The sequence below is a fragment of the Microtus oregoni genome, unplaced genomic scaffold, assembly GCF_018167655.1.
Source record: "Microtus oregoni isolate MIOR12 unplaced genomic scaffold, Mior012 000001F_ref0000356, whole genome shotgun sequence".
NCBI lineage: Eukaryota > Metazoa > Chordata > Mammalia > Rodentia > Cricetidae > Microtus > Microtus oregoni.
This window is the reverse complement of record NW_024543060.1, coordinates 49,056,567-49,083,919: the sequence shown is the minus strand read 5'-3', so window position 1 is coordinate 49,083,919 and position 27,353 is coordinate 49,056,567. Positions and strand designations below refer to the sequence as shown.

At 40.4% G+C, this 27,353-nt stretch overlaps 1 protein-coding gene across 1 annotated transcript in view; it reads left to right on the top strand.

Annotated features, from left to right (window-relative positions):
• Uggt2 (UDP-glucose glycoprotein glucosyltransferase 2) overlaps positions 1-27,353 on the top strand; it is a 100,355-nt gene that overhangs the window by 63,067 nt on the left and 9,935 nt on the right. Inside the window, exons 27-36 of the mRNA XM_041676912.1 lie at positions 2,185-2,374; positions 10,558-10,716; positions 11,598-11,683; positions 14,252-14,336; positions 16,861-16,943; positions 20,294-20,389; positions 21,203-21,287; positions 21,786-21,968; positions 24,631-24,791; positions 25,872-25,986. Of these exons, the coding sequence (XP_041532846.1) occupies positions 2,185-2,374; positions 10,558-10,716; positions 11,598-11,683; positions 14,252-14,336; positions 16,861-16,943; positions 20,294-20,389; positions 21,203-21,287; positions 21,786-21,968; positions 24,631-24,791; positions 25,872-25,986 (1,243 nt within the window). The remainder of the gene's footprint in view (positions 1-2,184; positions 2,375-10,557; positions 10,717-11,597; positions 11,684-14,251; positions 14,337-16,860; positions 16,944-20,293; positions 20,390-21,202; positions 21,288-21,785; positions 21,969-24,630; positions 24,792-25,871; positions 25,987-27,353) is intronic.

The following is a 27,353-nucleotide window of genomic DNA, read 5'->3' as shown; positions in this document are numbered from 1 at the left end:
GTTTTTCTGTAGCATTAGAACCTGTCCTGGAACTAGCTATTGTAGACCAGTCTGGTCTCAAACTCACAGAGATCCACCTGCCTCTGCCTCCCAAGTGCTGGGATTAAAGGCGTGTCCCACCGCTTGGTGGGTACAAAATTTTTATTCACAAGAATGGACAATCCTTTCAGAATATCTCTATAAAGATGGAATGCATTTAAAAGAAGAAAAAAATTACTGAGGTCTGAGATACATCTACTCTCCAGAGAACCCAAGTTCAGTTCCCAACAATTTACAACTGCCTATTAATCTAGCTCCAGGGAATCTGATGTTCTGATGTTCTCTTCTGGTCTCTGTAGGCACTGAACCCGTGTGTGTGTGTGTGTGTGTGTGTGTGTGTGTGTGTGTGTGTAATTATTTAAAAATAAAGAGTGGTAACGTGAATATTAGAGGGATGGAACATGGCTTCTCTAGTAGGAATAGTAACTGAAGTGCTAGCTACTGTTCAGCATATAAAGTAAGCACCACTTCTAATCCACTGGTTCAATATAATCTTATTAGTTCCTCATTGTTGTGGGGACTCTTAACCATAAAATTACTTTTGTTGCTAGTTCATAACTGTAATTTTGCTACTGATACAAAACATAATGTAAATATTTGTGTTTTCTGATGCTATGGTGAACTATGGGAAATGGTCTTTTGATCCCCAAAGGGATCACAACCCACGCTGAGAACCACCGTTCTAGAGTACTGATATTTTTTTCTTCCTTCTTTTTCCTGTAAACTTCATCCGATGACAAGATGCTCTTTGTATTTCTCCTTCACTGCAGCTGCCTTTCATTTTCTCTGCCACTGAAATTATTTTCACTCAGTCCTAGAGAAAGTTCTATTTCCAGCATCCCTAAAAACATCTTCCTTAGCATTTATACTGTGCTTGTCATAGTGGGTGCTTGTTTTGTGTTTACTTCATGACTGCTCTCTCATTTCTCCTTGTACCTTCTTTTCTTTGGTTTAAACGTGGCTCCTTTTATACATCTCCTAATGAGCCATCACCATGTGTGTAAAGTCTCCTGGAGTAAGGGTTGAACTTTGTTCAAAATACAGCCAAACTAGTTGAATAACTTCTGCAGTCTGCAGTCTAGATCAAACAGGCATGTTTATGCCTTACTGGCTCTCTCTCTCCCTCTCCCTCTCCCTCTCCCTCTCCCTCTCCCTCTCCCTCTCCCTCTCCCTCTCCCTCTCCCTCTCCCTCTCCCTCTCCTTCTTCTTCTTCTTCTCTCTCTCTCTCTCTCTCTCTCTCTCTCTCTCTCTCTCTCTCTCTCTCGCCCTTGTCATTGTCTCAGATGAAGTGTGAGTAGAAATGCCCACTTGGCAGTTAGCGGAGTACTTTTCAGCCACAACTAGAGAGGGCTAGAGTCCTCATTCCCACAGCACCAAACAACCGATGAGCTTCGTTGCCTGTGTCCACGCTCCCCGTTTCATCCCCTGAACCTGGAGAGCTGCAGCAGAACTCACACCATCTTTATTTATTAAAGTTCATCTTTCTTAAGAAAAATCAAAGTCGTTGTGTACTGAAACTATAGAACTCACAATATGAGTGTGAGCTGAGCATGATCGTAAAATACGTGAGAGAACAGAAAATCGTTTCTATGTTCTCGATATTGACCCACACTACTCTAAGAAATGGCTAATTTTTAGTATGATTATACTGGAGAATGAGGCGAGTACAGTAAATCTGCAGTCACTCTAATGATCTATTACACAGGAGCACTTAACTCCATCCTCTTGTTTGGTTCTAGTTGAACTTTTAAAACTGATTTCAGAATTTCCACTTGAATTTTAGTTTGTTTTTTATTATTTTGGGTCTTAGTTCTCTTTGTAGTGGGAGGAGCTAATAAAATACCTAGAAAGCAGACTGTGTGTAAGTGTGAAGGCATATAGAAATGAGTGCAGATAGATTATATGCTCTAACTCAGATAGATTTTCAGGAAATTCTAATTGTTTTCATTAAAGAGTAAAAATATATAATATGATATAAATACATAATAATATAGTCTCTTAACTCCTGTGGCATACAGTGTGTATTTAACTTTTGGATTTAAGATCTTATAGTCATATTTATTGAGTCATTTGTAGTTTTAAAATAAATGAAAAATAGGTAATCCTTTTAATTTTAGTCATGATATTTTTATGTTTCATTAACAGCTTTTACCGTTTTGTTCTGGAACCAGAACTGATATCAGGGGCTAACAATGGTCCTTCTCATGGACCAGTGGCAAAATTCCTGGACATCCCAGAATCACACCTTCTAACTCTCAACATGATCACCCCAGAAGGATGGTTGGTTGAAACAGTACGCAGCAACTGTGACCTTGATAATATTAACTTAAAAGACGTAAGTTATTGTGGGAAGTCATGTAAAGATGAAGGAATGGGATAATCCATGTCTACTGATGATATTAATTTAGGAGACGTAAGTTATTGTGGGAAGTCATGTAAAGATGAAGGAATAGAGTAATCCATGTCCATTGATGCCATCATCAGTGAGCATCACACGAATACCAAAATTGTTGTGTAACTCTAGGTCTCATTGTGGTCTTTTTCTTTGATTTTTATGTGTACCTCACTTCTGAAATCAACTTCTCACTGTTTCCAGATTCATAAATGCCCTCACCCTTTTCTTGGCCATGTGCCACTATCTCAGAGCGACTAATAAGCATGTGGAAAGTTTGGAGATGACATGTTGAGACACTTTGCTTAGCAAGTTTAACTTGGAGAACTTCAGTCAGAACACATTGCCTGGCTCATGGCTAGCAAAATCAGCTTTAATCAAATTGAAATAGAAACCAGGAAACAGAATTTGTCGGACTATAGGCTAAGTACACCTGCTTCCCATCACCTCCACTGTGACTTCGGCTAGCGAATAGTGCGACCTCTCCTGCTCACCTTGGAGCAGAGAATTTTACATTTTTATTGACCTGTGTTCACTCTACATAGTGGAAAGTGTCATTAGGACATTTTGATTCAAGGCTATTATGTACTGTAGCCATAAATGCCTCCCAAAATACCCACTTTCTCCCCTTACTCTCTAGTCCCCACTTCCCTCAGTCCTTCTGCTTCAAGTCATGTGTATGTGTATGATATGTATAATAATTTATGTGCCTGTAGAAAATTTAGAAAGCACAAATAAGAGAAAACATATTTGTCTTTATGAGTCTAATTTATTTTCCTTACATGGTGATCTCCAAAGCCATCCATTTCTCTTCAGATGACATAATGCCACTCTCATGCACACTGGCTAGAACTCCCTAGTGTGCATGCCATCATATCTGTGTTCACTCGTCCGCGGATGTATACATAGATTGGCTCCATAACGAGGCTCAGTGTCAAGTTACATATGAGTACTGCCGCAGCAAGTACAGCTAAGCAACGGTGTCTGTGACGCTGCTTTCGGTCCCTGAGGAGCACAGTCAGGAGCTGGGCATGGGAGCTCTGTTTTCAATGTTCGAGGGATCCGCCTAGAGATTCCAGAGTGGCTCCACAGCTGACGTTTCCACAGTGGTGCCAACATACACTACTCTGGCTTTCTCACCAGCCCTTGTTAGTCTTGATTGTTTGTTTGTTTGTTCTAGATGAAAAGCATTTTGGCTGGGGTAAGACAGGACTTCAGCTGTTTGTGTTTGCAGTGGCTAGGATTTTGAACGTGCTCATGTCTATTGACTGAGTGTTCTTCTCTTGACACTGCATCATCATTTCATCCGCCCCTTTGCTGATGGAATTGTTTGCTTTCTTCATACTTAGGTTTTTCCCCAATTCTTTATTCTAGACCTTAGTAAAGATTTTGTCTTTTTCCCAGATTGTTTCCTTTGCTGTGCAGCTTTTCAAATTCCATTCAGTCCCATTTGTCAGATCTGGAGATCAACTCCTGAGTCACGGGGTCGTTAGCCCCAGGGCCTGCTTAGCTGGCCCCTGCTCACCATGTTTGTCAGTCTCAGAGAGCTACAGGAAGGACCTGATCCTCTAATTTCTGCTTGACGGATCTAATTTTCTCATTAATATTTGTCGGTTGAAGAGGCTTCTGTCTTTTCTGCAGACATCCTGGTAGTTTTGTCCAAAAGCAGGTGGCCGAAGCTCTGTTGGCTTAATCCTGGGTCCTCTTTGCTGAGCTCCTTAAACTTTTCCACCCATGACCCAGTTATACCTGAGGAATTTTTACATGAACATGGAATCATGTACTGAATAATAGGTGTACAAATCCAGCATTAACTAATAATAAATCTTAAATTTATTTTAAACAATTTTATGTCATAAACTTATTTTCATAAAAGCATCTGGTTTATTTTCACATGCCTTTGGCTTAATGTTACCTTTTTTATCCAGATTTCTTTTTAATCGAACAATTTTTTTAGATTGAAGATACATTTTTATACAATATATTCTGATCACTTCTCCTCCCAGATCCTCTCCACCTATGCAACTCAAAGCCTTCTTTTTCAATTTTTTGATATATACATAATTTTACCATTTACTAAAGATGAAGACAAATTTGCATACTAGTGAGATGATGTACGTGTACGGTTTAGTTTTACTTGTGTATATTGTGTACATGGGCACACACAGCGCCGTGCATGCATGGAGGCCACAGGAAAACTTCCGGGAGTCAGTTCTCTCCTCTCCCGCATGCATCCTCCTTGGGTCCCCAGTCACACCTGGACAGAAGCAGAAATTAAATAAATACTTTTTAGATTTTAAGTATGTATTTGTAAAAATCACTTACTCAGTTATGTTTATTTCTGGTCACTTTTAAAGTCATTGTAAATGACTAAAGTCATTGTAATTGTAATTGGGACCCTGTCCCTGAACCCTTCCCTACCGGGGTAACTATTAGTACATATGAGAGTGACTGAACTTTGTGTGGATTTATATATTCCTCTGTTTTTCTGAAAGCATTTGTTAGGTCTAAGGGCTTTCTGGCATCTGTAAGGTATTTTATATAGAGGATCGTATTATCCACAAATAAGGACAATTTGACTTCTTTTTCCCTATTTGTATACCTTTTGCTTCTTTCTCTTGTCTTATTGCTCTAGCTAAGGCTTCAATAAGAAGTATTGAATTGAGTTAGAAGTGGAAAGGAGACCCCTATGTTGTTCCTGATTTTGGTGGATATGTTTGAGCTTTCCCACCTAGAATAATGTGGACTAGAGACTTGTTTTATACAATTCATTTCGTTGAGCTATGTTCCTCCTATTTCGGGTTTCTCCGGGTCTTTCATTATGCAGTAATGAGGGCTTTATCAAAGCTTGTTTCTGCGTCTATTAATTTCAGATCATGTGATTGTGAATGATCTTTTCTTTTTTTTTAAATTTTTTTTTTTGTGAATGATCTTTTCTATTCGTCGCTGAATTCAACTTGCGAGTACTGTGTTAAGAGTTCTTGCCTTGCCGGGCGGTGGTGGTGCACGCCTTTAATCCTAGCACTCGGGAGGCAGAGGCAGGCGGATCTCTGTGAGTTCGAGGCCAACCTGGTCTACAAGAGATAGTTCCAGGACAGGCACCAAAGCTACAGAGAAACCCTGTCTCAAAAAACCAAAAAAAAAAAAAAAAAGAGTTCTTGCCTTATGTTCATCAGGGATTGACCTGGGATTTTCTTTCATTGTGTCCTTCTCCAGTTTTTGTATCCATGTAATACTGGGTTCATAAAATAGAACTGCTAACTATCTTTCCTGCTCTTGTTTTATGAAATAGTTTCAGGAACGTTAATGTTCTTCTTCACAGAACTGATGGAACTCACAACCACCTGGATCTGGACTTTTTGGTTGGGAGACTTTAAATCTCATTGCTTACTGTACAGCTATGTAAGTTACTTATACTCACTTGATTTTAGCAGACCATATATTTCTATAAATTTATCTGCTTCTGGATTTTCTAATTTATTGAAATTTTGGTCTTTCATGTATGCCCAAGAAATACTCTGGATTTTGTTGGTGTCTGTTGTAAGCCTCCTTTTTATTTCTAATTGTCTTCTCTCTCTGGGTTGGTTTCACGAATAGTTTGTGAATCTCATTCATTTCTTGTTCAAAAGCCAACTCCATCTCATTTGTTCTTTGTACTGTTCATTTCAAATTCACTAATTTCTGACTTAATCTTTATTTTCTCTTCCTATCTGCTGATTATGGGTTGTCTTATTCTTGTTTTCCTAAGACATCATTCCTCATTAATTAACTTGAGATTCTTAATATAGGCATGTATTGTTATGAAATTGCTCTCATTGGATCCTCTAGGCTCTTTTTCATTGAGTTCTAAGGATTTTTGATTCCTGGTGTCTTTGATGACCACCACCATCATTCAGTCCCCATAGGTTTGTGCCCTTTCTTAGTTTCTTGTCTTGTTGATTTCTGTTTTATTGCATTGTTATCAGACTGAACATAGGAAATTATTTCAATTTATTTGTATTTGTTAAGAGTTGCTTCATGTCCTGAATATGATCTTCCCCAGAGAATGTTTTATGGGATTCTGAAAAGAGTGATTATCTTTATGGAGTTGATAGACATCTACAGGATGTCCATATGCTGTCATATTGTTTGGTACTGATGCTTGTGCATCTTTTGTCTGGGTGTCCGGTCAGTTGGTAGGGGTGTGATGTTGAAATCATGGTTACTGTGTGGACGTCTGTCTGTGCCAGGGCTGACTCTTTGTTTCATTAAGTTGGGCATTCCAATGCTCAGTTCATGCATTTTAATAATACCATGTTCTCGTGGTTCTGTTCTCTTCATCAGCATGAAGAGACCTTCTTTAAACTCTAGGGAACAATTTCCACTTGAAGTCCATTGTGTGTGTGTGTGTGTGTGTGTGTGTGTGTGTGTGTGTGTTGGTTTCTGAACACTCTATTCGCTTGAAAATTCATTTTCCACCCTTCACTGTAACGGTGTGCTTATCCTTGCCAGTAAAGCCCCCGCCTTGCAAGACACAAACTGTTGATTGGTGCAGGGGTCTTTCTGAAATGGCCCTTAGCCCCATTCTTCTGATGAGTGCCAAGGAAAGAGTGCGTGTCGCACACCCCATTGTGTCCAGTTGGACGCAGGCATGCTCAGTGAGCACTCCAGTGTTGACGTTGTGTGTGGACCTGTCTTCTCCTCTTTGGCCTCTGCCCTTGTCTCTGCTGATACAGCTTCTATGCAGCTTTTGTCTCTTGGACCCTTTCCTTTCTTTCTTCCCTCACTTCTTGTCTTTTCCCCCATCTCTTGTTGCTCTTCAAGTTGTCTGATATGCAAGTATGGTACAAACTTTCTGAGACTATCTTTACATCAAGCTATGGTTCCAACTGATGGGATAATGTGTTAAAAATACATTGAAGTTTTCAAAATGTTGAAATGAGAAACTTTCAGGAAGAAAGTAACAAATGCAGAGCACATGAAAAGAGATTGCCTAGAACTGATGCTCAGGAATTGAGGAGCAAATGTCCGTAGGGTCTTCCATTACAACTGCTTCTGACTTCTGTATTCATCATCTTCATCAAAGAAAATATGGCCACACACCTGGAATAAGAAGGCACAAGTTCTGTGGGAATTGGGCTCATATTGCCCTCATGTACACCTTTCGCCTAAAGACTTTCCCTTCTACTGAAATTTCTGTTGATCCAGTCATGTAGAGTTGTGGGATTTCCTTCTAACTGACTCTCTGGTGCCCTCAGCCTGCACTGCCCACCAAAGCCTGTACGGCTCACCAAAGCCTGTACGGCTCACCAAAGTCTGTACCGCCCACCAAAGCCTGTACGGCCCACCAAAGTCTGTACCGCCCACCAAAGTCTGTACCACCCACCAAAGTCTGTACCACCCACCAAAGCCTGTACGGCCCACCAAAAGGAAGAAGCCTAAAATTGTGCTACATCCATCATCTGAAATCAGCCCAAGCACAAGTAAAGAATAAGATACAAAATAATAAAATGTATGAAGAGAAAGGTTCAGAAAAAAAATTTGGAAAAGCCCTTGTTGTCTTTATGATCAGTGAGATCACTTCACAGGGTCTATTGGAGTCTCAGAAACAGAAGAACCAGTGTGTTATTAAGATAACTTTAAAGAGCTCAAACAAAGATGTGAAAGGTTTTCAGTGGGACAATTAATAGCTGAGAAATAGACGTCCTACCTGCTGGTAACAGTCTTGTCATCCCTAGACCCTGCGTGCAGGCTAACTGGACCCTGAGTGCAGGTTAACTGGACCCTGAGTGCAGGCTAACTGGACCCTGAGTGCAGGCTAACTAGACCCTGAGTGCAGGTTAACTAGACCCTGAGTGCAGGTTAACTGGACCCTGAGTGCAGGTTAACTGGACCCTGAGTGCAGGTTAACTGGACCCTGAGTGCAGGTCAACTGGACCCTGAGTGCAGGTCAACTGGACCCTGAGTGCAGGTTAACTGGATCCTGAGTGCAGGTTAACTAGATCCTGAGTGCAGGTCAGCTAGACCCTGAGTGCAGGTCAACTAGTCCCTGAGTGCAGGTCAACTAGTCCCTGAGTGCAGGTTAACTGGACGTCAACTGGACCCTGAGTGCAGGTCAACTGGACCCTGAGTGCAGGCTAACTAGACCCTGAGTGCAGGCTAACTGGACCCTGAGTGCAGGTTAACTAGATCCTGAGTGCAGGATAACTAGACCCTGAGTGCAGGATAACTAGACCCTGAGTGCAGGTCAACTAGTCCCTGAGTGCAGGTTAACTGGACCCTGAGTGCAGGTCAACTGGACCCTGAGTGCAGGCTAACTAGACCCTGAGTGCAGGTTAACTAGATCCTGAGTGCAGGTCAGCTAGTCCCTGAGTGCAAGCTAACTAGTCCCTGAGTTCATGTTAACTCGACACTTGGCAGTGAACAGCAAGTCTCAGCATCTTGTCAACACTGTATAGATGGGCAGCAGCCGTAACTCTACAGTTATAGAACCAGGTCCTTGTGTCTTCACAGATGCGGGGAATGAGATGGCCCTCTAGAAACTCTGCTTCCTATTGTGTAATGTTAGTATTTAAACTATGTGTAACTATTCCAGAATTTTTAGAGTAATTTGTAGAGCCATTTACTGGAGTAGAAAGTAAATTTAGGTAAAGAGTAGAAACACAAAAGTGAGTTAAACATGGGTGCACACTTGTAGTTTCAGCATTCTGAAGACTGGAAAGAGGGCCAGTTTAAGCTCCCAGCCAACTGGGCTACGTAGTAAGAGGTTCCTAAGTGACTGGAGTGCCTGTGCATAGACACTTCCTTCTTAATACCTGCTGCCATGTAACTGTGTGCTCATAAGAACAAAACAAAGCATTCTTTTAGCTGAGTCCCTTCTTCTGAAGCTCTTCCATTTCAACAAGTTGCTATAAGGGTTTATAGATACATATATATGAAGTCTATCACTAGAATAGCAATAATTCAGAATCTTAAAGTGGATTTAGCAAAAACTATCTACAAGGAGTTTACCTTCAAACAAGCACTGAAGTTATATATCAGGACCTAAAGAAATGCTATGCACACCATTCTAATCACTTCTGAGATAGTTACACCAAAGAAAAATAACTATGCAAGGTGGAATGTTCCCAAATATTACTGAAAATATTTCTAAGCATATTATAATAGCACTGAAACCCTCCTATATGAAATATTTCAAAGATGAACATTACTATATTTTGCTTAGCACAATTTCCAAACTGTAAAAATCACATACCATTTGACTTACATTTGTACTTTGGTTTATGCTGTACATGTGAGGGAGAAGAAAGGGTCTATCTCTAAAATATAATATTTACAATAGAAGGAAATTTATAAATAGTTAAAATGTCTGAGCCTTTTAAAAATACATTTATGAATGGCAGACACACTTGTATATACCTGATTGTCCCAGCTACCTGGGAGTCAGGACAGAAGACAATGGTTTAAAGCCAGTAGAGTGGCATACGCTATTCAGTAAGACCATATCTCAAAAAGGTTACAGAGTCATTGATTCTGAGAAAACTTTAATACAAGCATAAGCTATACATATTTGTTTGAATAAACCCATTAAAATTCAAATTGTTGATGTTTATTAGACTGTTTTAACTCTATATGCTTTCTCTTCTTTTTCCTTTGCTCTCCCCTATGGGAAGATTAATGTTAATTTAAATAAATTGTACTTACTTGTAATTAAATAATGAACATTACTTTTTTTAATTTCAAGAAAGCCAGTAGATGATAACATGACTTTCTTGCCCAGTTTGAAATGAATGTTATAGAAGAAAATAACAGATTGAAACACATTTTTTATAATTACCTCATCTAAATGTTGAAGAGGCCTCTGTATTGCTAGTTATGGACTGCCTCTCCAGGCACACTTCTTTCCTACTTGGTGTTATTTGTGAATATATCATGAAATTAGGAAATAACTGAATTGGAAAGAAAAAGTTAATCACACTCTTATCTTGAAGAAATTAGTGAATTATCAGTTTGCTTATTTGCTAAAGAAAGACTTGAAGCCATAAAACAAAGTGTGTTGTTCTGTTTTAGAATCATCACTTTTATTCATTATGAAATTTGTATTCTTATGATTCTTTATACTCAACCAATATTGTGCTCCTCCACAGACTGAGAGAACAGTTTCAGCAGAGTATGAACTAGAGTATCTGCTACTTGAAGGACATTGCTTTGATATGACAACAGAGCAGCCCCCTCAGGGTCTGCAGTTTACGCTGGGCACAAAAAGCAATCCTGCTGTAGTTGACACAATAGTGATGGCCAATCTTGTAAGTATTCTGAAGATTAATTAATGCTATTTAACATTTTAGTGAAATCTCTTAAGTTTTCCTGATAGTGAAAATAAAATAATAGCAAATCTTACATTGTTGAACTGTAGAAATAGGAGCAGCGGGCTGCGTCCCGCCACCCAGCTAGCTTTACCCCAGAAATAATTACTCAGAAACTGTATTCTTTTAAACACTGCTTGGCCCATTAGTTCTAGCCTCTTATTGGCTAGTTCTCACATCTTGATTAACCCATTTCTAATAATCTGTGTAGCACCGCGAGGTGGTGGGTTACCAGAAAGGATCTTAACCTGCGTCCATCTTGGAGAGGAGAGCTATGGCGACTGCTTGAATCTGCTTCTTTCTCTCAGCATTCTGTTCTGTTTACTCCACCTACCTAATTTTCTGTCCTATCAGGGCCAAGGCAGTTTCTTTATTAACCAATGAAAGTAACACATAGACCCTCCTCCATCATATGGAGCTAATAGAAAACAAAATTGAATCTTTTTAAAATTTATTTTATATATGTGTCTCTGAGTGTCTGCCATGTACACGGAGGTACACAGAGAGCAGATGTGTGTATGTGTGTCTCTGAGTGTCTGCCATGTACACGAAGGTACACAGAGAGGAGACGTGTGTATGTCTCTGAGTGTCTGCCGTGTACACGGAGGTACACAGAGAGCAGATGTGTGTATGTGTCTGAGTGTCTGCCGTGTCTCTCTGAGTGTCTGCTTTTATGTAAAATCTCCTTCCTTTGAGTTCATTTGTAGAGTTTTCTCTCGTTCACACTAAATGTTTTTTTGGCTACTTTATATATAATCTTTAATGAATAACTGCATATTCTTATTCACATAATTGAATAGTTTCCCTTTTTATCTTCCAAGGGGTATTTTCAGTTAAAAGCAAACCCAGGAGCGTGGATACTGAGATTGCGAGAAGGAAAATCTGAAGATATTTATGAAATAGTTGGGTGAGTCATCCAAACCAATTTTTAAAATTAATTAATTGATCAATTTTTCCTATCCAGATCACATTTTCCCCTCCCAGTCCTTCTGCCTAGGTTGCACTCCCCCTCCCCGTTCACTCCTCCTTTATCTTCAGAAAAGGGCGCCCCCCACCTCCGTGGATATCAGCAGCCATGGCAGATCAAGTTGCAGTGAGACCAGGCACCTCCTCTCCTGTTAAGGCTTGATGCAGCAACCCAGTAGGAGGGAAGGGTTCTGAAAGCAAGTAACAGAGCCAGAGACAGCCCCTGCTCCCACTGTTAGGAACCCCACAAAAAGACCAAGTTGCTACATAAGTGTAACGTGCAGAGGGCCTAAGTCCCATGCTAGGTCTCTCTGGTTGAGGGTTCAGCCTCTGTTAGATGCTATGAGCTCAAGTTAGTTGAGTCTGTGTGTTTTCTTGTGTTTTCTTTGGCCCCTCTGACTCCCATAATACTTCCTCCCCCTCATCCACAGGATTCGCTAAGGTTTGCTTAGTGTTTGACTGTGGTTCTGTGCATCTGTTTCCTTCAGTTTCTGGGTGAGGCCTCTCTGATAACAATCGGGCTAGGCAGTGATCTATGAGTATAGCAGAATATCATTACGATTCATTTCATTGACTTCCCCAAGCCACTTTTAGAGTTTTAGATGTGAATGATTATTTAGTGTTACATGTCAGATTATCAAAATGGAAATTAAAATCCTAAAAAAGTATTAGATCTAGTTCTGTGCAAGATGACAGAAAATGACTTTACAGTACTTAGCCACCCATAGTATTTAGCAACTATCCATGCACAATGCTGAGATCCTAAAACATGACAGTCTGAGGAAATGAATAAGAGCAAATGCACTGAGTAGGAAGGGCCGTCTCCAGCTGCTGGTGTACTAGGAAGTAAGTACAACTTTGCCCTGAACCCCGAAACCAAGCCCACCCCAGCAAACCTAGCACCCAAAAAGCCCTCATGGCATTAGACTTTAAATCGTACCCCAGAACTAAGCCTCTATGCCTTGTTGTGAGGTAGAGTCTATAACCATAACATCTAGGCATATCTGGTGTACACAGTATTTATGTCTGCCCACTGTAAGGCCTACTCAAGTGACTCCTAGCAGTGGACCTGTCCTCTAAGTTCAAACACTACTGAGAAAGGGTTGGAGAACTGACTCCCGGGAGAGGCATATAGAACAAAACTGAGATCCTGACAGAAAAAGAGCTACTACCTATCCATGATTCCAAGGTAAGAAACAAGACGCTGCTATGACCGTGATACACACCAGCTGGCTTTCTGAGCCCAGAAAACTAAACCTCATGTCTCCATCACTGTGCATGTCAATGGAACTAGCGAAACATTAGCTTATTGCCCCTTCATGCTTTGCTCCATGAAAATGTATTTGTCTGTTCAACAGAATCTAGTTATCAGCCAGACTAGTGAACAGCCACCACCAAAAAGACAAAAAGAGAAAGAAAGAAACAAAAGTTTAGTGAGACATTTATGCCATCACCTCCAAGGCTGAGGTAACATAACAGAAGAGGAAGCAGAAAGAATTTTAGAGCCAGAAGAAAGGAAGGAGGGCTGTAATTTGTAATATGGTAATTTCTCAGAAAATTAGGAAACAACCTTCCCTAAGACCCAGCAATACCACTTTTGGGTATATATCCAAACGATGCTTAATTGTGCCACAAGGACATGTGCTCAACTATGTTCATAGGAGCATTGTTTGTCATAGCCAGAACCTGGAAACATGCTAAATGCCCCTTGACTGAAGAATCAATAAGAAAAAGTGGTACATTTTTACAATGGAGTACTACATAGCAGGAAAAAATAATTACATCTTGAAATTTGCAGGCAAATGATGGATCTAGAAAACATCATATTGAGGGAGGTAACCCAAATCCAGAAAGACAGATATCATATGTACTCACTCATAAGTGGCTTTTAGACATAAAGCAAAGAAAACCAGCCTAAAATCACAATCCCAGGGAACCTAGACAACAAAGAGGATCCTAAGAGAGACATACATGGATCTAATCTACATGGGAAGTAGAAAAAGACAAGATCTCCTGAGTAAATTGGGAGCATGGAGCCATGGGAGAGGGTAGAAGGGGATGAGGGAGGAAGGGAGGGAATGGGGAAAATATGCAGCTCAATAAAAACAATTTTTAATAAATACATAAATGCTGGTGGAGATTGGAAAGTTTTGACAATATAATTCCTCTAAAATTGAAAACTTTCAAGTCTAGAAATCGTCTCTCATTTTAATTATCAGTATATCAATGTCAGCTTAAAAGATCTGAGTTTTGCCAAAGCCTTTTTAATACTGCAGCAAAAATAAGCAAGAATGTAAGCCTTATGAATAATTAGATTATTAAGGTTAATAAGTGCCTCTAGATCATCTTAATTAATATTAAAATAAGTTTAATTAAATATTTAACTATAACATTTCGGTATATATATTGGCTATATGATATAAACAATTTTATTGTAAGGGAGTTATTTGTATCAATATTATAGTCTATTACTGAATAAATGACGGGTATTTATGTTCTTCTTTTTTAGGCATGAAGGAACAGACTCAGAGTCTGATGCAGGCAACATTGTTGTCATGTTAAACACTTTTAAGAGCAAGATACTGAAAGTGCAGGTCTGTGCGGGCTTTCGTACACACTTTTCACGGGCTTTAGTGCGCACCTTTTACAGGCTGTAACAAGTGCCTTGGTTCCTCTTCGTTTTGTTTAATAGCAACTAAAATTTGGTTCTCTAAAATTTTACTTTGTAACTCAGTGAAAAAAAGGAAAATTAAGGTTATGAAAGTGGATTTTGAAGACAAAAGGAATGGTTTGTTTAGATTTTGTTATTAGAATACTGACTATATCATTAGGAGATAATTATATTAGGATACTGACTGTATCTTTAGGAGATAATTATATTAGGATAGTGACTGTATCTTTAGGAGATAATTTTATTAGGATACCTACTGTATCTTTAGGAGATAATACTGTGCATCATGCTCTAGAGATGAGTCAGGACACAGGTGCAAACTTAGTCCTGGAAAGAGAGGGATGAAGACTAGGCATTTATTGTTCTTGCTCGTTGTTTTTGGGACAGTGTCTCACTGTGTAGACTGGCTGCTTCAGAACTTGCTGTATGGACGCAGTTGCCCTCAAACTCAGAGATCCTGCTACCTCTTTCTTCTGAGGCCTTTCTCTGTCATTCTTCCCTTCCTCTCCCTCACCCACCACCTCACAGCCTTTTATATCTTGTTTACTGTCAGAGCACTAATTTTAGCAAAATTTTTAAAGATTCATTATTTTTCATTGTGTGTCTATTTCCTGGTGGTGGCACATGCGTGTGAGAGCAGAGGCCTCAGCATCCACCCCCTGGACATACTGTTTTTCCTTCTCTCTGAGAAGCTGCCTTGGAGTTTTTATTTTAAACCCTAATAACATTATCCTTGTGCTTAGGGAGGGGAAAGGAGGGGGAAGGAACAGAAAAAGAATTTTTAAACAATGGCAGGCATAGTTTCCCTTTTGAGTGAACCCTCCTGCTGAAAACTAGTAAAATGGCTAAAGGAACAACTGACGAACAAAATACAAAGAAAACACAAAGGGCGATGCAGAGGTCCTGGAAGTTTCCCGGGATCACTGCGTATCCCGGAACACTTGCACTGCCATTTTGATTTAATTTACATGTAATTTAATACAGATTAAAGTGCAAAATCTACATAAAATAGTAATGTATTAGAAGACATTTTCATCAACGTAAGGATGAAACATACTAAACTATCTCTCATCAGCGCAAATTTGTGTCACCAAATATTCCAGGGAATTCTTAACTTTGAATTGATACTAAACTAGTTCCCGATAGGCAGAAATAGCCATCCATCTCTGGAATAATATTACAATAAACTGAAAATCATAGTTTTAGAGTGTAGAACCAGCACATGATAGAAGATAAATACACAAAATCAGCAGAAACAAATAAAAAAAACAGGCACATTCAGGTCAGATTCTAGATGTAAGAAGTCTTGATAGACAGTCTAAAATGCTTGTGTTTAAATAAATATACACTCTTGAATAAAGAACCCTGGTTTTTAAAAAAAAAAAAAGTACACAGTAGCCAGATGGTGGTGGTGAATACCTTTAATCCTAACACTCAGAATGCATACAGGCGGATCTCTGAGTTTGGGGCCACAGGACAGCCAGGGCTACACAGAGAAACACTCTTGAAAAAAAAAAACAAAAACAAAAAAAAAAGGAAGGTAGATAGCAGATGTGGGTATATATGTAGCACTAGGATGGGTTTTTATTTTTAAGACGAACCTTTGAAACTGAGCACCAAGACTAAGAATTGAGTGACGGGGGCTGGAGAGAGGCTCAGCAGTAAGAGCACTTGCTGTCTTGGGGAAAGCTGGTCTGCCTCCTGTACCACAGTGGTTGGTCTTACAACCACCTGGAACTGCAACTCCAACAAGGGATCCAGTGCCTGTTGACCTGTGGGGCGCCTACAGCTGTGGGCATACATAGACGCTCCATACGAGCACACACACACAAATAACATTTTTAAAATCCACAGCAAAATAATTTAGTGGCTGGCTTTTACATGCTGTGGAAAGAATTGGCAAATTACAAGGCAGATATTTGTGTTTTATTGAACTAGGGAAATATTTCTTGTATCTGCAAATACCAAACTGTGAGTTGGGCATAGAGGGAAGGAAGAGATATCATATTCGTCCTCATCCACCGCGTGTGGGAGAGATCGATGCAGTTGTTGGAACAGGGAGTTTAATTGTACTCAATAGAAGAACTGGAGAGCAGATGTCGTCACTAGAACCTCCACAGGAAGAGGAAGGGGACAGTCATTAGCAAGGATGAAAAAGATCTAAATGATGTGACTAACGAGAAAGAATCTCAAGGAATGTCTTAAACTGCAAAATCTCAGACCCAAGTGGAAGCCCATTGTTTGTTCTCATGAACCAACAGAACAGTTTCTGAGATCTTGTTTCCCCAGAACCGATAGTACAAGATAGTATAAGATTTAATTTATAACATTATGTTAATACATGACCTGGATTTGTGAGCCATAACTACGTTCTTACATTGCTACAATTTCTTACCTTACATGACATACTTTATAAATTCTAAATTTCCTTTTTCCACATTGTCTAGGTAAAGAAAAAATCAGGTAAAATTAAGGAAGATATCCTTGCTGACAAACATGAAAATCGAGGCATGTGGGATTCAATTAAAAGGTAATTTTCAATAGTTATTTTAATGACTAAGTATTTTTAATGATGTAACTATATTAATGAAGAAACTCTGCAGATGACAAAGATCTAAGTAAAAAGGCACAGACCCTCTCTCCCAGGAGTCATAGAGAGACACATACAAGTTAACATAGAAGCCTGGAGCTGGTGGGAAAGAGGCTGGCGGGGTGAGGGGAAGAGAAGAGAGGTGGGGAAAACACTTGGAACCAACATTACATGCAAAAAATTGCCAGAGAATATAATTTTTAAAAAGAACCTGGAGCTATAAAATGCTAAAAACAGAATACTGTTCAAACAAAGGGTGGGGATATAGATCCATCTGGGGACCTCGGGAAAGATTCCTCCTATAGGACATGGTGTTCAGGAGCTATAGTTAGACTGAAAGGACCCAGTTACGTGAGGAAACACGAGGTGTGTGCCTCAGAGAGGAGAAGGTCGTCCAGCGTGGTTGCAACACGGACGGCCATAGGCTGTTTGTGAGTCATATTGTTAATTTTAAAAAAACAAACAAACATTAGGGTTTTGTGTGTAGCTGTGTGGGGGTTGTTTCCTAGCATGTATGGAGCCCTAGGTTCCATCCCAAGCTCACAAAAAGGGGGAGGGGTGCAAGGGAAGAGAAGGCTGGGTTCATATATGTATAGTTCAATAACACAAGACTAGACATGGCGGTGGGTATTGGAGTGGCATGAGCCGTAAACTCTCTCCATCTCCTAAGTCTACTCTTCCTTTGCCTCCTATTTTCCTGAGAGATTTTTTAAATAAAGGTATACTGCCCAGCAGATAGAAATAACCTCTTTCCATATAATACCAACAAAAGTTCCAAAGCTGGTGCAGGTTGTACCATTGCATGTTTCCCAAGCTGAGCTGAGCATGTGACTGTCCATGTTGGCAATATGCTTTCTCCTATGAGAAGGCCTGTTCCACACGCACCTCTGAGCATGAAAAAGAGGAAAAATGGTTCCTCTAATGCACCAGCTTGCTGGTCTACCCAGGTTCATCTTAGCTAGCTTTAAGGATGGCCTGTGCAAGGAATGATCCTGCCCACAGTGGGCTGGGCCTTTTACATCAGCTAATAATCAAGACAGCCCCCACAGACAGGCCCACAGGCTGATGTGCACAGTCCTTTGGTTGAGACTGTAGTCTCGGATGACTATAGTCTGTGACAGGTGACAGCTAAAGCTGACTAGAGGACTTTGAGTTTATGAGCATAAACACATGATCCTCTCAGTCAAAGATAGAAACTTTAAACCAAATGAATTCAGTAGCCTAAATAGATTTTGTTGTTCTACAGTCAGAAGAACTGCCATCATTTTGGACTTGGTCCAGTTTATGCCTCTTTTTCTATAGCCTACTCTTTTGTTAATAAAAACTGTAGTACTAACCCATATAGTAACTTTTTTCTCAGAATTACAAAAAAATTAAAAATATTCATCATAATAATTGATACTTGCCAAAATATTTTTTAATTTAGCTTTATTATTTTATGTATATGAGTGTTTGCCTCAGTATCCATCTGTGCACTGTGTGTGCCTGCAGAGACCAGAACTGAGTACTGGATGCCCTGGAAATGCAGTTACAAGCCAGCTGTGACTTGTCGTAGGGACACTTGGAGCTGGATCTGCTCTAACTTCTGGGACCTCTTTCCAGCCCCACAAACAAAAAGCAGTTCTCGAACCGTGGCCACTTTAGCCATGTGCTTCGATACAACCGAGGCTTTGATTAAAGGAAAGCTTTCAGCACCAATCATGTACATTAAGAATAGCCCAAATTAATTTGGTCCTTCTGAATTTTCTTGTAATATTTTTTGTTTACTTATCTGGGCTTTTCAAATTGTTTTCATTTGTTTTTTTTTTCTTTTATTGAAAATAGTTTTTTCTTAAAATTCTCATTAAAATTCCTTTCACTAACTCTTTCCTGTTCTCCAAACCTCCTCCCCTTGTGGATTTGCTCCCTTCCGGTCACTCCTTAGACAACAGACAGGCTTCTTGGAGACATTAACAAAATAAAGTAAGGTCAAACAAAAACTAACACACGGTCTTCTGGCTGGTGTTGTGTGTCACCAGAGACTAACACACAGTCTGCTGGCTGGCACTGAGAGTTGCCAGAGAGGAAGGAGCCTCACCTGAGACCCAGCTGTAAGGCATTTTCTCCATTAGCGAATAATGGGTGAGAGCCCAGCCCATAGTGGGTGGTGCCATCCCTGAGCTGGTTGTCCTGGGTTCTCTAAGAAAGCAGGCTGAGAAAGCCATGGGAAGCAGGCCAGTAAGCAGCATCCTCCATGGCTCTGCATCAGCTCCTGTCTCCAGGGTCCTGCCCTGTTTAGTTGGTTTCCTGACTTCCTTCAGTGATGAACAGTGATGTAGAAGTGTAAGCCTAATGAACCCTTTCCTCCCCACCTTGCTTTTTAGTCATGGTGTTTTGTTACTAAGATACATAGGAATTGGAAAAAACAAGCAACCAAATAGACAAGTCCAAAAGAAGACACAAGAATCACACCCAGTCCTTCACACACTCTGAGTCCCCATAAAAACACTGAACTGGAAGTCATTGTACATACACAAAGCCCAGGTGCCGACCTGTGCTTCCCCGTTCTCACTGCTTCCGTCTCTGAGGACACACGAGCTCCGCTTCTGTTTATTGGGAGGCCTTGTTTTCTCAGTGTCTGCCATCCCTCTGTCTCTTACACTCTTTAACTGTTTTCTTTTGAGACAAGTTCTCTCACTCACTAACAAAGGGTGGACTTTTGAATTGGAAGCCCTCCTTCCTTGAATTCCTAAGCAGTCACTTTTTAGAAAAGGTATAGGTGTGTGTGTGTGTGTGTGTGTGTGTGTGTGTGCGCGCGCATGCATGCGTGCGTGTGTGCGCGTGTGTGTGTGTGCGCGCGCTCCCCCATAGATCACTGTTACATTTACAGTGGAGAACCTCATAAGCCACAGCCGCTCCTGCTCTAGTCCCATAGATCACTGTTGCTCTACTGCTAACACTTTGACTCACTGGACTCTGTTTCTTTCCTCACTGTTGGCCTGTGTAAGCTCCAATATACTATACATGAACATAGTAGACTATACTTCATTCTTGGTTCTCAAAAGAACTCTGGCCATTCCCAAAATTCAAGGTTACTACCACATTAATATGCAGAAAGTTTAATTGTGTTCCATGTCCAAATAAAAGTTTATAAACCTCAAAAATACCATCACATTTAATATAAATAGCTCATAATTGTTATGATAAATGTTTGTTTAGTGTAACAGCTGTACGTTGTGCATGTTATTTAGATGTATGTAGTTATAATATACATAGGCTAAGAACCCACTGTCCTGTGTTTTTATTAAAAGCTTCACAAAAAGTCTGCATAAAGATGACAGAAAGGAAAATGACATCCTAAACATTTTTTCAGTTGCCTCTGGCCATTTATATGAACGTTTTCTACGGTGAGTATTTTCTAATATTTTCAGTAAGTTGTGCATTTATATAGTCAGAACTCAGCAAAATGAAAGAGTGACCTACAAAAAAGAAACTTTTTTTCTTTTCACTTCCTTGATATTTAGCTTCATTCCACACCAGAGCCAATAGTGTCATCTGTAATGCCAAGGAGCTATTACTGTCAGTTCTTTTTACCTAAATATTAACAAGGTACACACTGCTGTACACCTCACTTCTTTATGTGTAATTTTTAATACATTTAAATTTCATTAGTTTGGTTTGATTTAGAATGATTTTCTTAAAGGTTAGGAAACACCCTATATGTAACAAGTTGCGAAGTAAGGGAAATGTGCATAGCAAATGATCTTTCCCCAGGAAAGGATATCGGTGCAGAAGGAGGTAGTGTTCAGAATTCAAAGAATAGTTTTAGGGGTGTAAGTAGAAGGATGGCAGAGAATGCCCTAGAACTAATGCCCTTGTGGTACTCGCTCTTTAAAGAGAACTTTCAGGGCACATGCATCTCGGTTACTGAAGCAATCTACGGTGGAGTTTTGGGGTGCATAGGTCTCTGTGGGTTTTGAAGGCCGTGTCTATCACACAGTAACACCAGAATTAGATGCTAGTTCAGTAACAGAACCTCTCCACACTAGCTACTTGGTCCTTACAAACTTCATACTGTAACAACCTTAATCTCCGAAAATATTTCCGTTTGATTCTAATGGAAAATTCATAATGGAAAACTCGATTCATCTTTTAAATATTTAGAAGCCTTTGAAAAAGTAGGATGTTACCTGTATTTGGTTTCGTGTTCTCTTCCATAGGATTATGATGCTTTCTGTTCTGCGGAACACCAAAACACCAGTGAAGTTCTGGTTTCTGAAGAATTACCTCTCCCCAACATTTAAAGTAAGCATGTTGCTATTTTACAGTGTGGCTAAAGTTTGTTACTAAATTCTTTGCTGTCATTGTAAGCTCTTAAAACATTCCTTTTTCAAAGTTGGCCTTTTAAAATGCATATTTACCCAAATTACAACTTTGAATTTAAAATTATATCCCCAATTCTTAACCAGTTTCTAAAAGTTCTGTATAGTTTTTATTTAAAGAAGAATTGGCACTCAGCTGTACACCCTAGTGTGAGCACATGGTAAACAACGGAAAAGAAGAGAAGCCTGGGCCCCGGTGCCCTTCAAGGGCACCTCACCCCAGCCACCCGACTCCCTTCTGTGAGGCCCACCTCCTGAAGGCCCTGCCACCTTCAGGCTAAGACCATAAGAGACACTTGTGGACAATAGCTTCAGAAGGATTCGTTAAAGTGGTGTTTAGGCATTCTCCAATCAATTTATAATAATTTTATAGTAAACTTCTTCTGAAATGTATTATTTGGTTTTCTTTATATGTGTTTAGGAGGTAATTCCTCACATGGCTAAGGAATATGGATTCCAATATGAACTTGTGCAATATAAGTGGCCCCGTTGGCTTCATCAACAGACTGAAAAGCAACGGATCATTTGGGGTTACAAAATTCTTTTCCTTGACGTCCTTTTTCCATTAGCTGTGGACAAGATCATATTTGTTGATGCTGATCAGGTAATAAGGGTAATTATTTGTGCTACTAAAGTGTGGCTTTGCCTCCAACTGAATATGAACCTAGGGGCTTCTGTTGCTCACTCATTGCCATTGTTGCTTCATAGACATGCAAGACCTGATTGTGGGATATTCATGAGGATCTTAAGTTTAAGAGCAATCTGTCAGAACATGGACAGATTGAAAGTGTAGTAAGAAGTACTGTTTGTTTAGAAAATGGTAGCTTCTGGCTGAAACAGCCATTTTTTTTAAATTTGGCAGATAAAAATAAGGCGTGCCTATATTAGTAACTGTAAAATAGTTACATGAATTTGTGTGGCTATGTGCTGGTCTTCTTTGTAACCGGCTGTTTCTTCTTGCTGGAAACACCAGTGGCTGCACACAGCCCTTTGTCATTGTTGACCTTCAGCAGCTGAAACAGGTATCAAGTCTCCTTATGTCTGTCACTTAAAGGCTCCAAATTCAGCTGGAGAAAATTTAAAAACCACCTCAGCTTCAAGATTTGTATAGATAAAAGTTATGGTGCTCTAAACAAATGTCTCAGAGGATAAGAACATAGGCTACTCTTCCAGAGGTCCTGAGTTCAATTCCCAGCAACCACATGGTGGCTCACAACCATCTATAATGTGTTCTGGTGCCTTCTTCCGGTCTGCAGTTCAAGCATTCATGCAGGTAGAACACTGTATGTATAATAAATGAATCTTTTTTTTCCTTACCTCATTTCAGTATCTTTATAATCATTACTCGGGAAAATATTTGAAAAAGTACGGAATTTCTAATCACACTATTATTAACTGTAAATGTACATAAACTAAATGCATAAGATAGAATTTGCATACTGTGGACAGAAGGTATGTTTTTCAAGTTCTGTATTAGAATTAGCTTATGCTCACTGAGTATGCTGATGTTTGTTTGTTTGTAAGTGCATCACTCGGCAGACAGAGGCTGAGGGATGAGACGTTCAAAGCCAGCCTGCAGCACAGGGGAGGAGGAAAACGTGGACTGGTTTACTTTCCTCTACTGTTATTTTGTTCCAAGTTAATGTCAACTATTACGATACAACCTTTAAAGCAGGAAAAGCAAGTGTGGTGATAAGAAAGCACTGCCAAATATATTGGCAAGAAAAATGGCTCAAGAGGTGCAGGCCTTGCCATGTACAAACCTAGCATGGCCTGTTCCATCCCTGGAGCTCACGTGAAAGAGGAAGGAGAGAACAGACCCCATACAGTTGTCCTCTACCCTCACCCTCAGGCCAAGACATATGTGCCCGGCTGTACACACACACACACTCATTTCCAAAAGAGATTTTAAAGCATAAAACTCTTTTCCTCCCCTCAACATTACACTGGTATTCTCTTAGCAAGCTTGAGCCAGTAGAGAATAAAGAGGGCTCAGTAATTAGAAGGATTCTGCTGCTCTTATAGAGGACTCAAGTTTATTCCTAGCATTTACAGCTTGATCTAGTGCCCTGGGACCTAGTGCCCTCCTCTGGCCTCTTGTAGGCATTGCACACACATGTTACACAGATGTAACATGAGTCACACTTCAACACTTTAAATAAATAAATCTTTTTAAAACAGAAAAAGAAAAGTTAAAATATATTAGCATTGTCATTTAAGCTACTCTTTTTTTGGTTTTTGGAGACGTGGTTCCTCTGTGTAACAGCCCTGGCTGTCCTGGAACACATTTTATAGACCAGGCTGGCCTCTAATTCATAAAAATGCGTCTGCCTCTGCCTCTCAAGTGCTGAATTAAAGCTGTGCACCACCATGCCTGGCCCTTAAGCTGCTTTTCAAATCAGGACTTTATCTTGGGGCAGGGGAGATGGTTCAATGGTTAAGAGCACTGCCTGCTCTTCCAGAGGTCCTGAGTTCAGTTCCCAGGAACCACATGGTGGCTCCCAGCCATCTAGAATGAGATCTGATGCTCTCTTCTCACCTGCAGGCATACAGGCAGTTAGAGTACACATAAAATAAATAAACTTTTTAAAAAGACTTTTTTTATTCACTCATTGAAGAACTACAAGCTATGTGCTTTTGTGATAGTGTGTGTTATATTCCCACAGTGTGTGTTATATTCCCATAGTGTGTGTTATATTCCCACAGTGTGTGTTATATTCCCATAATGTGTGTTATATTCCCACAGTGTGTGTTATATTCCCACAGTGTGTGTTATATTCCCACAGTGTGTGTTATATTCCCATAGTGTGTGTCATATTCCCACAGTGTGTGTTATATTCCCACAGTGTGTGTTATATTCCCACAGTGTGTGTTATATTCCCACAGTGTGTGTTATATTTCCACAATGTGTGTTATATTCCCACAGTGTGTGTTATATTTCCACAATGTGTGTTATATTCCCATAGTGTGTGTTATATTCCCATAGTGTACGTTATAGCAACAAGTTAGCTTATAAATGATATAACCAGGCATCTCACTGGTAAGACCATAATTATACAGATAAAGACTATAAAGCGTATGCTTCTTTTAATCTGTGATAACAAGAAAAACATGAACATTTAGTAAATTCATGTTCTGTGGCAATGATATGAGGAAATGCATCTTTCTGCATGTGTGCAGTAAGGTCATAATATGAAAGTTATACCAAAAGAGCTCATGATATTTTACAACCTGTGCCATACAGAGACACTGTTTTTATTACTTAGATTGTGAGACATGACCTAAAAGAGCTTCGAGACTTTGATCTGGGTGGAGCTCCTTACGGATATACTCCGTTCTGTGACAGCCGCACTGAAATGGATGGGTACCGTTTCTGGAAAACGGGATACTGGGCATCGCATCTGGTGAAAAGGAAATACCATATCAGGTAAGACAGCATTGTACTGATTATGTGCTGTCTGTGGAAGTCCCCCATGTGTGAACCTTAATTCTGTGCTCATAGAGTTTTCTCACAGTCTTAGTATCCTCCATCTTATAGCTGTGGAAACTGAGGCAGTCAGCATTTAGGTGGCTTGTCAGGTTTTCCTTTCCTAGTACTTGGTTGAACCAAGACTTAAAACCAAATGATCCACACAGGTGCATGCACCTGTCCGCTGCAAGATAGAAAGTTGGTTTGTCAGTACCGAGTGCAGACACTGGCTTCTGGAAGTGGCTTGTCTGTAGGGCTGTGATTTCATGAAAAGGTTTGAGATGACCTGAAATACATATGTTCTGCCATTGTTATAGCAAACCTCAAACTCTGGGGAAATACCAGAACATTAGACTCCAATTTATGAAGGAAATATTTGTTAAGTTCTAAGGTGTCTGTCCTGCTTTGCTTTCTGCTGTTACAATAAACACCATGACCAAAAGTTATTTGAGGAGGAAAGGATTTGTCTTATTTTGGTGCTTTCAGACCCTCATAAAGAGAAGTCTGGGTAGAAATGCAAGGCAGGAACCTGGAGATATGAACTGGAGCAGATACCAGTGGAGAAACACTGATTCCTAGCTCACTCTACAAAGCTGCTCAGTTTCTTGCTTATACACCCCAAAACCACTGCCCAGGGATCCCGCCACCCACAGGGGTCTGGGCCTCCTACATCAATCATTAATCAAGAAGATGCCCCACAGACATGCCTACATTTTCTCAGCTGGTTCCTTCTCCCAAGTAACTCTAGCTTGTGTCAAGTTGACAGCAAAACTTACCAGCCCAGCTCTGCAGATCCTTTGTGTGCACAGTCCCTGGGGACAGCCCAGCTGTGCAGGTCCCATTGTGTGCACAGTCCCTGGGGACAGCCCAGCTCTGCAGATGCATTGTGTGCACAGTCCCTGGGAACAGCCCAGCTCTGCAGATCCATTGTGTGCACAGTCCCTGGGACAGCCCAGCTGTGCAGATCCCATTGTGTGCACAGTCCCTGGGACAGCCACACAAGCACCATGGAGGACTACAGAGTGCTTCTCTTTTCAGTGCCTTATATGTGGTGGATCTCAAGAAGTTCAGGAGAATCTCCGCAGGTGATAGGCTCCGGGGCCAGTACCAAGCTCTTAGCCAAGATCCAAATAGTCTTTCAAACCTAGATCAGGTAAGTACTACAACAAATTCTAATGGATAACTATCCTGTGTGTATAACCTGTTTCAGCACCCTTCATACACACAGCCCTGTCTAGACATCTGCCTTTGTCAGACACCTGTGCGGACGTCGTCGTCTTCACTTGAGCTCAGGGTTCTTCTCTGACAGGACCCTCACTTTCTCCTCCTCTCCACCCCTCATTCAGTCACCTCTTCTGCTCACTTTCCCTCTTCTCTGACAGGACCCTCACTTTCTCCTCCTCTCCATCCCTCATTTAGTCACCTCTTCTGCTCACTTTCCCTCTTCTCTGACAGGACCCTCACTTTCTCCTCCTCTCCATCCCTCATTTAGTCACCTCTTCTGCTCACTTTCCCTCTTCTCTGACAGGACCCTCACTTTCCCTCCTCTCCATCCCTCATTTAGTCACCTCTTCTGCTCACTTTCCCTCTTGACATGGGGCTCCCTCCCAGCTGCCTCCCTCTCCCATTCTGTCTTTTGTGTGCTGAGCTTCAAGAACTCTGTGTATCCTGTGCTCCCTGAAGACACCCGACAGATACCTCCTTCCTCACACCCTGTTAAATTATTCATTATTGCCTCTAAATATTTCAGATGGTTTAAACAGACATGAAAGACAGTACAGTTCATAATCCTTATTATTCCTAATGACTAAATCCATTCATATTTACCTAACTGGTGTGTTTCGTGTATGTTATGTGCCACATACTCTCCTAAGACCTGAAACCACAGAAATCCAAGCACAATTATTCTTGAGGTCCTAATGCTTTCATTCTAGTTAAAATATATATGTATATTTGTGTACACATATGTGTGCAATTAATTATTGGAGAAGAAATAAAATAGGAAAGCATTATAAATAGGGTTTGAATGGTCAATCAAGTTTGGGGGTTTTAGTATAAAGTAGGTCCCTGTGAAGGTAGAATTAGAATGGGTTTCATAAAGAGGCCAAAAATTATTCATGCTGGTATTCCCAATGGTGAAAGTGGGCCTTCTGTGTTTGAGGGATATAAGAATTTTGGTTATGTATAAGGTTAAATACATATCTACTTGTATGTATATGTTACCCATAGTCTTGTACATTAATGTTCACAACTTTATTTCTAACAGACAACTGGAATAATCTTTGTGGTGGTTGTCTATTGCTACATGACACCTTACTGTAAAACCTAGTGGCTAAGAGGCAGTTTCTGTGGATCAGTGATCTGAAGCAGGCATGGCTGCGGCTCTGCCGCACCCCGTAGCAACTGCTAGTTTGATGCTTTACAAGATATGGTCATTTCAAGTTGTATGGACTTCTTCAAAAGCCACTGCATGGAAGTTCATTCCCCTGCAGGCTGGGGGCTTCACCAAGCATCAATTTT